This window comes from Salvelinus sp. IW2-2015, unplaced genomic scaffold (assembly GCF_002910315.2).
Source record: "Salvelinus sp. IW2-2015 unplaced genomic scaffold, ASM291031v2 Un_scaffold1950, whole genome shotgun sequence".
NCBI lineage: Eukaryota > Metazoa > Chordata > Actinopteri > Salmoniformes > Salmonidae > Salvelinus > Salvelinus sp. IW2-2015.
Window position 1 is genome coordinate 81,155 of NW_019943305.1, and position 15,308 is coordinate 96,462.

The window sequence follows — 15,308 nt, forward strand, 5'->3', positions numbered from 1 at the left end:
AGGTCAGACAACAGGTCAGACAACAGGTCAGACAACAGGTCAGACAACAGGTCAGACAACAATACTGGTGGTTCAGGTAGGTACATGTCAAAATAGAGAGATGAAAAGAGCGAGAGAGCCTTACTTGTAGTCGATGGGTGTCTGGTGGAGTTGAGGGGTTTGGGGGAGTGTGTGAGGGTGTGGCTGCTGCTGGGAGTCTGAAGGGAGGGCGTACACTCCCATGTAGCTGTCGTCTCTCCCCCGTTTGGCCTCCCCCCTCATGTCCCCTGGTCCTCTCATCATGGTAGAGGTGAGGTGGGGGGAGGGCATCATCACTGGAGTCTGCATGCTCTGGTGCTGCCACGACATATCTGTACTGCTGCTACTGCTCTCCTCCGCTAGAGAACACACACACACACACACACACACACACCGTTAAACACACACGCAACTCTGAAAGGGTTGGATGACTTTAAGAGATGCAGTGAGCACGTCCCAACCAGGCGATTTCAGCCATGGAGACTACACCATCTACCTACCAGGGGTAACAGTGTTTACAGTAGGAGTTGACCTCAGACTGGGACAGTCCTCTCTAACATGGCCATGTAGTGACCACAGTCTAACTTCCTGACCCTGGTTCTGTAGCTACCTTCAGGAAGTCTCCTCTTGGCTGCGGCGACGGTAGCAGTGGGAGTAGCAGCCTTGGTCTTCTTGGATCTGACCGACGACCCTCTGGAGGAGTAGCCGGAGACAACAGACATGGTGTCATCGTCCCCGCCGGCCTGCAGGGAGTTCCTGTAGGAGATGAGCGGTAGCCAGCAGTCGTCTCTCTGGAGGGCCATCTGGAAGGTCATGAACCTCTCCAGATACATGTGACTACAGCGGAGAGAGGAGAGATGTCACACACACATAAAGTCATCTGGAAGGTCATGAACCTCTCCAGATACATGTGACTACAGCAGAGAGAGGAGAGATGTCACACACACATAAAGCCATCTGGAAGGTCCTTAAGGTTATGTGTCCGGGAGGGGACACAGTCCTCTTGTCCTGCTTCATGATATCATACGACATATCAGACTAGTCATTACTTACACAGCCATCAGCTGTGACACACACAAAGGTATGTGTGTCTGATTAGGAGAGGCAGATGTGTGTACTCACACAGTCCTCTTGTCCTGCCTCATTAGTTTGGAGGAAAACTCAGAGAGGATGTCTAGGAAGGCCAGGTGAAGAGGAGGGTTTCCTTCTCCCTGGGGACTTGGCTCCTTAAACGAAAACTCTATACCATCCCTGGAGAGAGACAAGAGGGAGAGAGGGGTACGAGAGGTAGGGAGAGAGAATTTTTGTTTAAAAAAAATGAGGTATCTAGCAGCACATGTAGATGCATACATTAACTATGCCTACGTACAGCTCACATCCATCATATGCTAATCATGTTGAAAAGCTATGAGACATAGAGATCAGAAGAGGAGACTGACTTGTGCAGCATGGCGATAGCATCTCGTGTTTTCACCTGGTCCAGACCGAAGGTGAGAGAGAAACGTCTGGCCAGCTCCTTGATCCCACAGAACGCTGAGGACGAGCGGTCAAATCCTGTCCCCAACTCTGACAACATCTCATGGAACAACTGGAGGACAGAGAGAAGAGAGGGATGGGTGAATACATGAGTGGAATAAAGAGATGGTTCTTTCAAGGGGATTTGTTCCAGAAAGGCTGGCATGCGGTCTGGAGATCTGAAAGTTAAAACCAAGATATAGCTTGACTAAAACAGGGTGTGTGTGAAGATGAGGGGTGTGTGTGTGTGTGTGTAACTAACCTGCTGTAGACTGAGGATGAGGGGTATGTGTGTGTGTGTGTGTGTGTGTGTGTAAGCTGTGTTGTGTACAACTAACCTGCGTAGACTGAGGATGAGGGTGCATGCTGTGTGTGTCGCTCACCTGTTGCTAAAATTGAAGATGCAGGGAGTGTGTGCTGTGTGTGTCGTACCCTGTTTGCTATGACTGAGGATGAGTGTCTTGGCACATTGGATCTTGTCTATCGTCTGGTCTTAGACATGGTCTCCACTTGATGAGTTCACCAATAGTCATTGTAATACTAGAGAGCAGAGGAAGACGGTTCAGCCACAAGTCAGAGTCTCCTTCAGGACAAACAGGACTGTCTGATACTTTTCAACCAAGCAGTACCTGGAATGACTCCGGTAATGATATGGTGTTGAGTTAAAATGAGTGTCACAGACCACGAAGAGGTGATAACCATAGAATCTATAGCACGGCCATCCCTGTTTCCAGTCAACGATGGGATAACGTGTGGGACTGACAACCATTACGACTGTAGCCATGACTTTAACAGTCAAATGCCAGGTTTAGAGATTCCAAGTATTTTCTATAGATTATGTTTCTATGGTCATAACTGTGTAAAGACATTGTGAGTGTTTCTCCATTCTTACCCTCATGTACTGTGTTAAAAAGTCAGTGTAACAGACAGGTCATTCTACCCTCATGTACTGTTTAAAGATGTCAGTGAACAGACAGGCTCATTCTTACCCTCATGAACTGTTTAAAAGATGTCAGTGTAACAGGACAGGTCATTCTTACCCTCATGAACTGTTTAAAGATGTCAGTGTAACAGACAGGTCATTCTTACCCTCATAACTGTTTAAAGAAGTCAGTGTAACAGACAGTCATTCTTACCCTCATCGTACTGTTTAAAGATTGTCAGCTGAACAGACAGGTCATTCTTACCCTCATGTACTGTTTAAAGAATGTCAGTGTAACAAGACAGGTCATTCTACCCTCATGTACTGTTTAAAGATGTCAGTGTAACAGACAGGTCATTCTTACCCTCATGTACTGTTTAAAGAAGTCAGTGTAAACAGACAGTCATTCTTACCCTCATTACTGTTTAAAGATATGTCAGTGTTAACAGACAGGTCATCTTACCCATTCATGTACGTTTCCTACCCATGTACTGTTTAAAGATGTACATGTAACAGACAGGTCATTCTTACCCTCATGAATCTGTTTAAAGATGTCAGTGTAAAGACAGGTCATTCTTACCCTCATGACTGTTAAAGAAGTCAGTGTAACAGACAGGTCATTCTTACCCTCATGAAGCTGTTAAAGATGTCAGTGTAAAGACAGGTCATCTCTTACCCTCATGTACTGTTTAAAGATGTCAGTGTAACCAGACAGGTCATTCTACCCTCTGATGCAACTGTTAAAGATGTCAGGCGTAACAGACAGGTCATCTTACCCTCCATGAACTGCTTTAGAAAGCAAGTCAGGTGTAAACAGACCAGGTCATATTCCTTACCCTCATGTATTGTTTAAAGATGTCAGTCAACAGAATTTCCTCAGTTCTGTAACTCATGAACAAGAGTCAATTCTTACCCTCATGTACTGTTAAGAGTGCTTAAACAACAGTCTTTTACCATATAAAGATGTCAGTGTAACCAAGACAGGCTTTACCTTCATTACTCAAAGATAGCTCACAGATCAGTACCTCAATAGTTTAAAAGATGTCAGGTGTAACAGACAGCCATTCTTTACCCTCATGAACTGTTTTTAAAGCATGTCAGTGTAACAGAGTACAGTCATTGCTTACCCTCATGCTACTGTTTAAAGAAGCTCAGTGTAACAGACAGCGTCCGTTTAAAGATGTCAGTGTAACAGACAGGTCATTCTTACCCTCATGAACTGTTTAAAGATGTCAGTGTAACAGACAGATATTTACAGGTCATTCTTACCCTCATGTACTGTTTAAAGATGTCAGCTCCAGTGTTCATCTCTACTACGTTATAGATGATAAGTTTACAGTAGGCCGCCAGGAGGTTACGTCTCTTATGAAGAGCTTCTATCTTCGCTGCCTCGTCATCCTGCTGGCCATCTGTAGATACAACAGGTTGTTACTGGCTGTGTAACAACGCTCTTATGGGGACCATCTATCTTGCTGACCATTTAAAAAAGGTAGAACCAGGGACACATATAGCCCATAGCATCACAGACTGTCACAAGGCCAGACAGTAATGTCATTTCTTTAGCAGGGTCTTGTTGGTTAGCGATGGCCAAACAAGAGCTATTTTCAAGTGCAAATAAGCAATCCTACTGGAACAGTGTGCAGCGGTGTGTGGTTAGCAGTGTGTGTACCTGTGCTGCCGTTGTCATCGTCCTGGTCTATGAAGACATGGTGCAGTATGAAGGACAGTAGTTCTGTCTGTAACGAATCATCAGGACTGTAGACCAGCGGCTCCAGCTGCTCTCTGCCTCCTGAGACCATCTGATGACTGAAGACCAGCAACACATCACACAGTATGGTGAACGCCTGGGGGGGAGAGAGGAGATGGACGGTTGGTTATCAGCGGTCTGCCTCCTCGGCCACGTCTTCCTCATCTCAATGGCGTGGCACGGGGATTCTGAGAATTTCAGGTTTGAAAATAACCAAATTTAAAATCACTAGGATGTGAATAGCTGCTACAGGACAGTACCTGTTCCTTGACGGTTGTGTTGACGTTGGTGAGGTAACGTTGACACATCAGACAGAACATCCGCATCTGTTTCCTCAGGCTCATCATGTCCTCCTACAAAACATTATTACATGATCAAAACACACACGCCCTCCCCTACAAAACATTACATGATCAAAACACACACGCCCTCCCCTACAAAACACACATCCTCCTAGATTACATACACACACACGAGTGAACCATCATAAGACTTGCTGTATAAATCAAGACTAACTCCCCAACTCTAAAGCCATTTTCCTAGCTAGTAAATAACAGTGAAATGAATGAGAAGGTTCTGAGCTGCCAGTCAGTTGAGAAGTGAGTTGCATACCTTTCTGTGGCTGCCCTCTGAGACCTTGGCCAAATACCACAGGACAACGTAGTGGGTACACTGTAGAGCATGGACCACTATCTGCTCTGGCATGTCTCCGTTCTCAATGCCCGTGTTGAGCAACTTGAAGTTACTGCTGAACAGATCCCACTTGGACAGGTCATGGGCACTGGGGGGGAGAGAGAGAGAGAGGAGGTTAGAGAGAGGAGGGGGGAGAAAGAAGAGGGAGGGTGAAAGAAGAGGGAGGGCCTTACTTGTGGAAGGCTGTGATTCTCTTGAGAGTAGACAGGACCTGGTAGGCATCATCATCGTCAGCCTCTTCACCCTGAACACAGAGACAGATCAGGATCAACTACACAAACTGGGCCACTCAGCCCAATAGATGAAACATGTAGACTGGAAGTCCTCCCTGTCTGAGCTCTCTCCTCCCCCTCGCTCACCCCTTGTATGAAGTCCTTTAACAATCTGTTGAATTTGTCCACCAGTTCATTCTCGTTTTCCTCCCTCCCTCATCCCTTCCCCTCACCTCTTGTAAGAAGTCTTCCAGCAGTCTGTTGAATTTGTCCACCAGTTCATCCAGCAGCTGTGACCTGGCGATGTCCACTCTGTTAAAGATGGTGAACTCCTCGTTGCCAGCGAGCGTGGTAAGTTCTTCGAGCAAGCCTCCAGCACCTCTGTGTCTGTGTGTTTCTCCACCATCTCCCTGATCTGAACGCAGCAACGCCTCAAGTGCTAGAAGAAGGGAGGGAGGAGTTGGGAAATATGTTTTAGAGAGAGATATCAATGCATGCACTGCAAGACATTTCACAACATTTTGTCAAGTTGAACAGTGCTTTGAATTTAGACTCCAGCGTAGGGTCGGGGGGTTTGAATTAGACTCCAGCGTAGGTCGGGGGTTTGAATTAGACTCCAGCGTTAGGGTCGGGGTTAGAGTTTGAATTAGACTCCCAGCGTAGGGTCGGGGGTTAGATGTTTGAATTAGACTCCAGCCGTAGGGTGGGGGTTAGAGTTTGAATTAGACTAGCAGTAGGCGGTTAGAGTTTGAATTAGGACTCACAGGCTGTGTAGGGGTTTAGAGTTTGAATTAGACTACAGCGTAGGGGGTTAGAGTTTGAATTAGACTACAGGCTAGGGGGTTAGATTTGAATTAGACTACAGTGTAGGGGGTTAGAGTTTGAATTAGACTACAGCGTAGGGTCGGGGTTAGAGTTTGAATTAGACTCAGCCGTAGGGTCGGGGGTTAGAAAGTTTGAATTAGACTCCAGCGTACGGGGGTTAGAGTCCTTTGAATTAGACTACAGCGTAGGGTCGGGGGTAGAGTTTGAATTAGACTACAGTGTAGGGTCAGGGGTTTGAATTAGACTACAGGTAGGGTCGGGAGTTTGAATTAGACTAACCAGTGTAGGGGGTTAGAGTTTGAATTAGACTACAGCGTAGGGGGTTAGATGAATTAGACTACAGCGTAGGGGGTTAGAGTTTGAATTAGACTACAGCGTAGGGGTTAGAGTGTTGAATTAGACTACAGCGTAGGGTCGGGAGAGTTTGAATTAGACTACAGTGTAGGGGTTAGAGTTTGAATTAGACTACAGCGTAGGGGGTTAGAGTTTGAATTAGACTACAGCGTAGGGGTTAGAGTTTGAATTAGACTACAGCGTAGGGCGTAGAGTTTGAATTAGACACAGCGTAGGGTCGGGGTTAGAGTTTGAATTAGACTACAGCGTAGGGTGGGGGTTAGAGTTTGAATTAGACTCCAGCGTAGGGTCGGGGTTAGAGTTTGAATTAGACTACAGTGTAGGGGGTTAGAGTTTGAATTAGACTACAGCGTAGGTCGGGGGTTAGAGTTTGAATTAGACTACAGTAGGGGTTAGAGTTGAATTAGACTACAGCGTAGGTCGGGGTTAGAGTTTGAATTAGACTCAAGCGTAGGTCGGGGTTAGAGTTTGAATTAGACTACAGCGTAGGGTCGGGGGTTAGAGTTTGAATTAGACTACAGCGTAGGGTCGGGGGTTAGAGTTTGAATTAGACTACAGCGTAGGGTCGGGGGTTAGAGTTTGAATTAGACTACAGCGTAGGGTCGGGGTTAGAGTTTGAATTAGACTACAGGTCGTAGGGGGTTAGAGTTTGAATTAGACTACAGCTGTAGGGGGTTAGAGTTTGGAATTAGAACTACAGTGTAGGGGGCGTTTAGAGTTTGAATTAGACTACAGTGTAGGGTCAGGGGTTTGAATTAGACTACAGTGTAGGGGGTTAGAGTTTGAATTAGACTACAGTGTAGGGTCGGGGGTTAGACCTTTTCCAGTCGTCCTGTGGTGTAGATATCCAGGTCAAAGAACTGAGGGAGCTGCAGCAGGTTGGTCACCTTCTCTGWATCTATGGAGTACTGAAACAAAGAGAGGCAGCACACTCACACACAGTACTGCAGGCAGGGGACACAGACTAGAACACGGGTTTATTACAGAGGGTAGTGGGGGTGAAGGTGTAGTGTCCTACTTTGGACAGCAGAGGAGGCAATGCCACAGCAAACAGCTCTGTCATYCTGGTCCTGTCATCTAGCTGAGTCTTCTTCTCCTTCGCTGTCATCACCTGGCGGGAGAACAAACCCCATTGTAAATACAACACATGTTAATTTATTTTCCCTTTTGTGATTAAACTATTTGCACATAGTAACATAACTTTACATAGCCATGACATTTGAAATGTCTTTATTCTTTTCGAAACTCGTGAGTGTGATGTTTACTGTTCATTTTTTATTGTTTATTATCTATTTCGCTTGCTTTGGCAATATAAACATACATTTCCCATGCCAATGAAGCCCATTGACTTGAGAGACAGAGAGAGTTCCCTTTTCTGACCAGTCTAGTCTCTCACCCTTTTCCCAGTTCCGCGGCCTACGGGCGGGTGGCACTCTGCAGCCTGGCGCACCGTACACAGCATGATCTCTATGAGAGCCGTCTCCTGTCTGTCTGTCAGGGCTACACACACCAGATACATTAGAGACCACATTTAGGGGTTACGGGTCAGAGGTCAAGAATAGAGGTCAGAGATCATACCTTCCTCCCCTGGCACGGGGTCATCCAGTAGCAGGCTGGTCATACACTCCCAGTCCTTCAACAGGTCTGCTCCACTCTCCCACAGAGAGTCCACCAGGTACGCAGCATGCTCATGAAGCTGGAATACACACGGGAGAGATAAGCAGGGGCAGGGTATTTCTCCCAGTGAGTCTTGTAAGTATGCAGCATGTTCATGGAGGTAGAGACAGGGTCAGAGACTGTGTGTGTGTGTGTGTGTGTGTGTGTGTGTGTGTGTGTGTGTGTGTGTGTGTGTACCTCGCTCTCCAGGAAGAAGAAAACAGTAGTTTTGATGAGGTTGGCGTTGGGGCTTTGTCTTCCTCTCCTCTTGGGGGCGCCCTCCTCTTCCGGCTCCCGCGTACTGAACAGTCTGGAGAGAAGTTACTAGTATTAGATATAGAAATATAAAACTATATCAAAGTATATAAACCTCAGCTCAACATTTGCCCAGACTACATAAAACAGACAGGGAATATGTCTACGGCAGAAAAAAACAGATCCCAGATCAACAAACCTCTCTCTCTCTCGCTCCTTCTGCTGCTTTCTCAAGTTCTCATGCCTGTACTCTCCTCCTCACACTCCCTTTCTCCTCCTGCATGTCCTGTCTCCTTCTCTTATCCTAACCTCTCTACCTTCCTCTCTTCAGCTCTGCTCGCGCTCTCTCTCACACTGTTCCAGGGAAGGGATTTTTAGCATGACATTTGGCAGGACAATGTCTTGAGATGCAACATATTGTTTTCAACAGTGTTGTGATTGATTGATCTGACTTAAAAGAAAAGACACGATAGAAGAACGTGTGACAATGGATTCAATAAAAAAAATCCTACTTCTTGAAGAGGAACTCCCCGGCTGCTATGGCGACCGGTCGGTGGGCGGAGTAGACCAGGTGATAGACGCTCTCACAGTCCTCCGGGCTCAGCACCTCATCTGTACTACTGTAACACACACACACACACAGTACATATTAAACACACACATTAAAACACACCTCCACATCCACTGTGACAGCTGACCTGTAGAAACTTACTGTAGTACCAGAGTGAGCAGTTTAATTGCTTGTACTGCGACGTCATATTCCTTGTCCAGAGTCATGGAGACAATGCGGTCCTGTGAAGAGAGGAAATTAATGACAAAGATTTCAGATTTAGCTGAAATAATTCTACTCAAATTAAACAGGGCATAGTAGTGGGTTAGTCAGAAAGTACACTACATGGCCAAAATTATGTGGACACGCATTTGTCGAACATCTTATTCATGGGCATTAATATGGAGTTGGTCCCACCCTTTGCCGATATAACAGCCTCCACTCTTCTGGGAAGGCTTTCCACTAGATGTTGGAATATTGCTGCTGGGACTTGCTTCCATTCAGCCACAAGAGCATTAGTGAGGTCGGGCACTGATGTTGGGGGATTAGGCCTGGCTCGTGTTCCAATTCATCCCAAAGGTGTTCGATGGGGTTGAAGTCAGGGCTCTGTGCAGGCCAGTCAAGTTCATCCACACCGATCTCAACAAACCCTTTCTGTTTGGACCTCGCTTTGTGCACGGGGGCATTGTCATGCAGAAACAGGAAAAAGCCTTCCCCAAACTGTTGCCAAAGTTGGAAGCACAGAATTGTCTAGAATGTCATTGTATTCTGTAGCGTTAAGATTCCCTTCACAGTAACTAAGGGGCCTAGCCCAAACCATGAAAAACAGCCCCAGACCATTATTCCTCCTCTATCAAACTTCTAAGTTGGCACTATGCATTCGGCCAGGTAGTGTTCTCCTGGCATTTGCCAAACCCAGATTCGCACGTCGGACTGCCAGATGGTGAAGCGTGATTCATCACTCCAGTAAACGCATTTCCACTGCTCCAGAGTCCAATGGTGGCAAGCTTTACACCACTCCAGCAGACGCTTGGCATTAAGCATTGGGGATCTTAGGCTTGTGTGCGGCTGCTCGGCCATGGAAACCCATTTCATGAAACTCCAGTCTTGTGCTGACGTTGATTCTAGCAGGGCAGAAATTTAACAAACTGAATTGCTGAAAAGGTGGCATCCTATGACGGTGCCACGTTGAAAGTCACTGAGCTCTTCAGTAAGGCCATTCTACTGCCAATGTTTGTCTATGGAGATTGCATGGCTGTGTGCTCGATTTTATACACCCGTCAGCAACAGTTGTGGTTGAAATAGCAGACTCTGCTAATTTGAAGGGGTTTCCACATACTTTTGGCAATGTAGTGTACCTACTCAAAATCAACAGGGCATAGTAGTGGATTAGCTATAGTGCATCCAGTATGGTTGAGTGGTTGTCGGACATGGTCTTGTGTGGGGCTCAGTTGGTATAGCATGGTACTTGCAACATTTAATTCCCGCTGGGCACACCCATATGAAAATGCATGAACGCAACTACTGTAAGTCGCTTTGGATAAAGAGTCTGCTAAACGGCAAAGAAAGTTATGAAAGTTTAGCCTTGAGGTAACCAGTTGTAGTGTATTGATGTGTCCACCAGGTGGCGCTCTGACCTTGAAGCGGCTGGTGAACAGCTCCAGTCTGGTGTTCAGTTCTCTGTTGTAGTAGAGTCCCTGCAGCGCTGTCAAACATTTCAGACGCACCTCGCCTTGCTACACACACACGTTGGAATTACACACGTTTGTAACACACACAAATATATATATATAAACTCATTAGAATTGCACACACTTCTAACTCAAACACCTTGCTAACAACGCATACACACTCGCTCTCTCCCTCCCTCCTCCTCCTCACCTTGTCGTGCATGGTCCAGCCTACATATTTCAGGTAGCTGTCATTGAGGAAGGCGTCACTGTAGAGCTTCATCCACATTCCTATCTCCTCTATAGTGATAGCTCTGATCTCTGCTATGGCATCACTGTAACACACACACAACTGTCATCATCATATCTTCTATACAGAGGGAGAATGTATCTATGATCATTTCTGTGATGGAACAATGGACAGGTCACGTACCGATATCGGTGTACAAACACACCCTTGAATATAGCATTCATCATGTTTTCAATTTCGTCCTGATTTTCTTGAAGCTGAAATTAGAACGAGGAATCAGTAAGAACACATTTTGATCAGGGTTCACCAGGCTGGATGGACGTGATTATTCACCAAGAGCAAGACAACCAACCACCACAGAAGAGACAGCTAGTATAGTTATCAAGACAACCAAACACTACGAAGATGACAGTCTAGTATAGTTATCAGACAACAAACACCACAGGAGACAGCTAGTTAGTTACCAAGACAACCAAACACCACAGAGAGACAGCTAGTATAGTTAATCAAGACAACACAACACACACGAAGAGAAGCAGCTAGTATAGTTATCCAAGATCAACACACCACAGAAGAGACAGCTAGTAATAGTTATCAAGACACAACCACCACAGAAGAGACAGCTAGTATAAGTTAACTCACAGCACAACCAAACACACCGACAGAGACAGCTAGTATAGTTTATCAAGACAACCAAACCACAGAAGAGACAGCTAGTATAGTTATCAAGACAACAAACACCCTACGAAGAGACAGCTAGTATAGTTATCAAGAACAACCACCACAAGAAGAGACAGCTAGTATAGTTATCAAGACAACCAAACACACAGAAGAGACAGCTAGTATTAGTTATCAAGACACCAACACTACAGAAGAGACAGCTAGTATAGTTATCAAAGACAACAAACACTACAGAAGAGACAGCTAGTATAGTTATCAAGACAACCAACCACACAGAAGAGCACAGCTAGTATAGTTATCAAGACAACCAAACACTAAGAAGAGACAGCTAGTATAGTTTATCAGACACAAACACTACAGAAGAGACAGTAGTATAGTTAAGACAACAACCCAGAAGATGTATAGTTATCAAGACAACAAACACTACAGAAAGAGAGCTGTATAGTTATCAAAGCATTGAGTGTATACTTAGTGAATATGCAAGTAGTAGGAGCCGGCAGATGGAAGCCCAGTGGGACATAGTGTTATGTAAGCCAGACACAGCATTGATGCCAGCTCAGCCCACAGGGCCTAGTAGTATGCATGCATGTATGTATGTGCGTGCCTGTCCCCCCCCCCCCGCCCTCCGAACTGACTAGTTATGTCCTCAGGCATGTCTTTCACGTAATCCTCATCTCTAAATTGGAACAACATCTTTGTTAGGCTGCTGTTAAGTGGGTAATGGTGTTTTTATGAAGCAGGTTCTCAGAAGCAATGAGATCAGCCACACACTAAAGAAAATGTGAGCAGACTACCTCAGGTACAAGCACATAAAACATAGAGCCAAACTACCTTAACACCGGGCCCAACGCTTACACAGTTACACCCCTAACCCCTAACCTAGGAGGAGCCTAACCCCTAACTAGGAGGAGCCTACCCCTAACCTAGGGGAGCCTAACCCCTAACCAGAGGAGCCTAACCCTACCCCAGGAAGACCACGGAGACCTAACCCCTACCCAGGAGGAGCCTAACCCAGGAGGAGCCTAAGAGCCCTAACCGATGGGAGGAGCCTAACCCAGGAGGAGCCTAACCCTAACGAGGAGGAGCCTAACACTGAGCTCATCCCTCTCACCTCTTTGCGTTTCTGCAGCAGTAGCTCCAGCCGGTCGTTGGCTCTCTTGGCGACATTCTTGTTTCTCTCTGTCTCGTACTGCCGCTGTGTGTTGTCCATGTTGATGCTCAGGTTCAGAGCTACATTCACCAGGGCTGTCATCAGTTTCATAGCTACACACACACACACACACACACACACACAGTTAATCAGCGTATCCGTGTGCCCAGGGAAGACGGAAATAACCGACCAATTCAGACAGACATATCCCCTGACCACACCCATTCTCTCTCCCTTACCTGCCAGTGTGCTGGTGTGCCTGAAGGCTCGGACCTGTGAGTCCGACAGTCCGGTGAGGAGCGATATGACCGTGTCCATGAGGTACTCATCATAGATGATGCTGTACTGACACTGTCTCACCAAGACAGCAATGAACTCACAGAAACTACCCTTAAACTTCTTCCACAGTGGACCCGCCATGGTCAGAGGATAGTCTCCGCTGTCCTATAGAGGGGTAGGAGGAGGGTGGAGAGAGAATGTTTATGGGAGTTATGGCTTCACTATTGCATGCAACTCAAAGGGCAATGACATGTAAAACTGAACCAATCAACTGGTACATTTCAGGTGACCGACTAAACTTTAACCCAGAGTGATGCACCTACCACGTCTCACACACTCACACACAAAACCTACCTCGTCAAACTCCTCTGTCATCCTCCTGATGATCTCAGAGTTCTGCATGTTTCGGAACATCTCTCCACTGACCACTCCTTTACAGCCAGAACACTGGATGAAGAAGTTGATCAGGTCTAGCAGAGCCATGTCCCTGTCGGTTTTATACGCCTCAATCCAGTCATCCACCACAGACTGGAGCCAGGACAAACAGCAGAGATAGACAATAAGTACAACTAAAACACAGTCCTCGAGGTTCAACTCTAATAAAGCTGATCTGGTCATTAGATAATCAAATAAACTATTGGCCTGTTAAAGGGCCTAGCCAGTTCTGTGTGTAGGCTCTCATGCATTGTTACACATACACACACACACACACACACACACATACATACATACATACACTAACCTGCATGGCGCTCTTGCCCATCTTGACAACCTCAAACAGCATTAGGTTCTCCATGCCATTCTCCTGGTAGTGGCCGTTCATCCTCCCTGCTCCTCCCGCTCCTTTACCCTTCTCTCCTGTCACCTTCTTCCCCTTCTTACCCCCCTGGGATGGGAGGGAAATCAATAAAGGGTCAAACAGCATAATGCTTACTAATATGGCCAGAGACAGTAGCTTGGGGAAGAGGTTCTAATGCTATGCTGTAGAGCGTGGGGAAGAGGTTCTAATACTATGTTGTAGAGCTTGGGGAAGAGGTTCTAATGCTATTTGTAGAGCTTGGGGAGAGGGTTCTAATGCTATGTGTAGAGCTTGGGGAAGAGGTTTAATGCTATGTTTGTAGAGCTTGGGGAAGAGGTTCTAATGCTATGTTGTAGAGCTTGGGGAAGAGGTTCTAATACCATGTTGTAGAGCTTGGGGAAGAGGTTCTAATACCATGTTGTAGAGCTTGGGAAAGCGTTCTTAATACTATGCTGTAGAGCTTGGGGAAGCGGTTCTAATACTAGGCTGTAGAGCTTGGGGAAGAGGTTCTAATGCTATGCTGTAGAGCTTGGGGGAAGAGGTTCTAATGCTATGTTGTAGAGCTTGGGGAAGAGGTTCTAATACTATGTTGTAGAGCTTGGGGGAGAGGTTCTAATACTATGCTGTAGAGCTTGGGGAGAGGGTTCTAATACTATGCTGTAGGCTTGGGGAAGCGGTTCTAATACTATGTTGTAGAGCTTGGGGAAGCGGTTCTAATACTATGTTGTAGAGCTTGGGAAGAGGTTCTAATACTATGCTGTAGAGCTGGGGAGAGGTTCTAATGCTATGCTGTAGGCTTGGGGAAGAGGTTCTAATACTATGCGGTAGAGCTTGGGGAAGAGGTTATAATATGTTGTGGTGTGTATAACTTGGGTAAGAGTTGTACTTTCCTTTGGTTGGGTTGATACTGACATCAGGAGCCTCAGAGAAGTCTGTGTCTGAGGAGAAACGGGTGTCCGTATCCCTGGCAAAACAAACACACACATATATTAGAACAGTCTGCTGCATGCTGGTTGGCACACACACCACACACACACAATGGAAGTAGCCACTTACTGAGGATAGTGGAACTCCGACGGTAACTCTGGTGCCGCTATCATTTCTCTAACATGTCTGATCAACTGAAATAAGAACAGACCTCAGATCCTCTGCGTCCACAAGGTACGTGGGACCTGGAGGAGAAAACAGAAGAGAATGCATGGTTATTGGGCTTACATTCAGAGAAGACAAGAGAGAGAGGAGTTGTTTGATAACCTGCGGATCAACTTCTTCAACATACACATTGCATCCTCTGAACAGGCCTCAATATAGTGGTGTGGGGGCTGTGCTTTGGCAAAGTGGGTGGGGTTATATCCTTCCTGTTTGGCCCTGTCCGGGGGTATCATCGGATGGGGCCACAGTGGTCTCCTGACCCTCCTGTCTCAGACTCCAGTATTTTGCTGCAGTAGTTTGTGTGTCAGGGGCCAGGGTCAGTTTGTTATATCTGGAGTACTTGTCCTGTTTTATCCGGTGTCCTGTGTGAATTAAGTATGCTCTTCTAATTCTCTCTAATTCTCTCTTTCTTTCCTCTCTTGGAGGACCTGAGCCCTAGGACCATGCCTCAGGACTACCTGGCATGATGACTCCTTGCTGTCCCCAGTCCACCTGGCCGTGCTGCCGCTCCAGTTTTTCAACTGTTCTGCCTGCGGCTATGGAACCCTGACCTGTTCACCGGACATTGCTACCTGTCCCA

General features: G+C 46.4%; 1 protein-coding gene across 1 annotated transcript in view; it reads right to left on the reverse strand.

Annotated features, from left to right (window-relative positions):
• LOC112072520 (cohesin subunit SA-2-like) overlaps positions 1-14,740 on the reverse strand; it is a 22,917-nt gene extending 8,177 nt beyond the window's left edge. Inside the window, 30 exon segments of the mRNA XM_070439830.1 lie at positions 125-377; positions 629-855; positions 1,141-1,269; positions 1,458-1,606; positions 1,796-1,817; positions 1,992-2,019; positions 2,022-2,073; positions 3,725-3,864; positions 4,125-4,299; positions 4,463-4,555; positions 4,815-4,983; positions 5,069-5,139; positions 5,341-5,447; positions 5,450-5,546; positions 7,105-7,194; positions 7,305-7,397; positions 7,683-7,786; positions 7,865-7,982; positions 8,141-8,252; positions 8,710-8,817; positions 8,910-8,989; positions 10,385-10,483; positions 10,629-10,752; positions 10,851-10,924; positions 12,460-12,611; positions 12,738-12,942; positions 13,132-13,305; positions 13,520-13,663; positions 14,462-14,540; positions 14,633-14,740. Of these exon segments, the coding sequence (XP_070295931.1) occupies positions 125-377; positions 629-855; positions 1,141-1,269; positions 1,458-1,606; positions 1,796-1,817; positions 1,992-2,019; positions 2,022-2,073; positions 3,725-3,864; positions 4,125-4,299; positions 4,463-4,555; positions 4,815-4,983; positions 5,069-5,139; positions 5,341-5,447; positions 5,450-5,546; positions 7,105-7,194; positions 7,305-7,397; positions 7,683-7,786; positions 7,865-7,982; positions 8,141-8,252; positions 8,710-8,817; positions 8,910-8,989; positions 10,385-10,483; positions 10,629-10,752; positions 10,851-10,924; positions 12,460-12,611; positions 12,738-12,942; positions 13,132-13,305; positions 13,520-13,663; positions 14,462-14,540; positions 14,633-14,676 (3,512 nt within the window). The 5' untranslated portion in view covers positions 14,677-14,740.
• Positions 14,741-15,308: the final 568 nt, after the last annotated feature.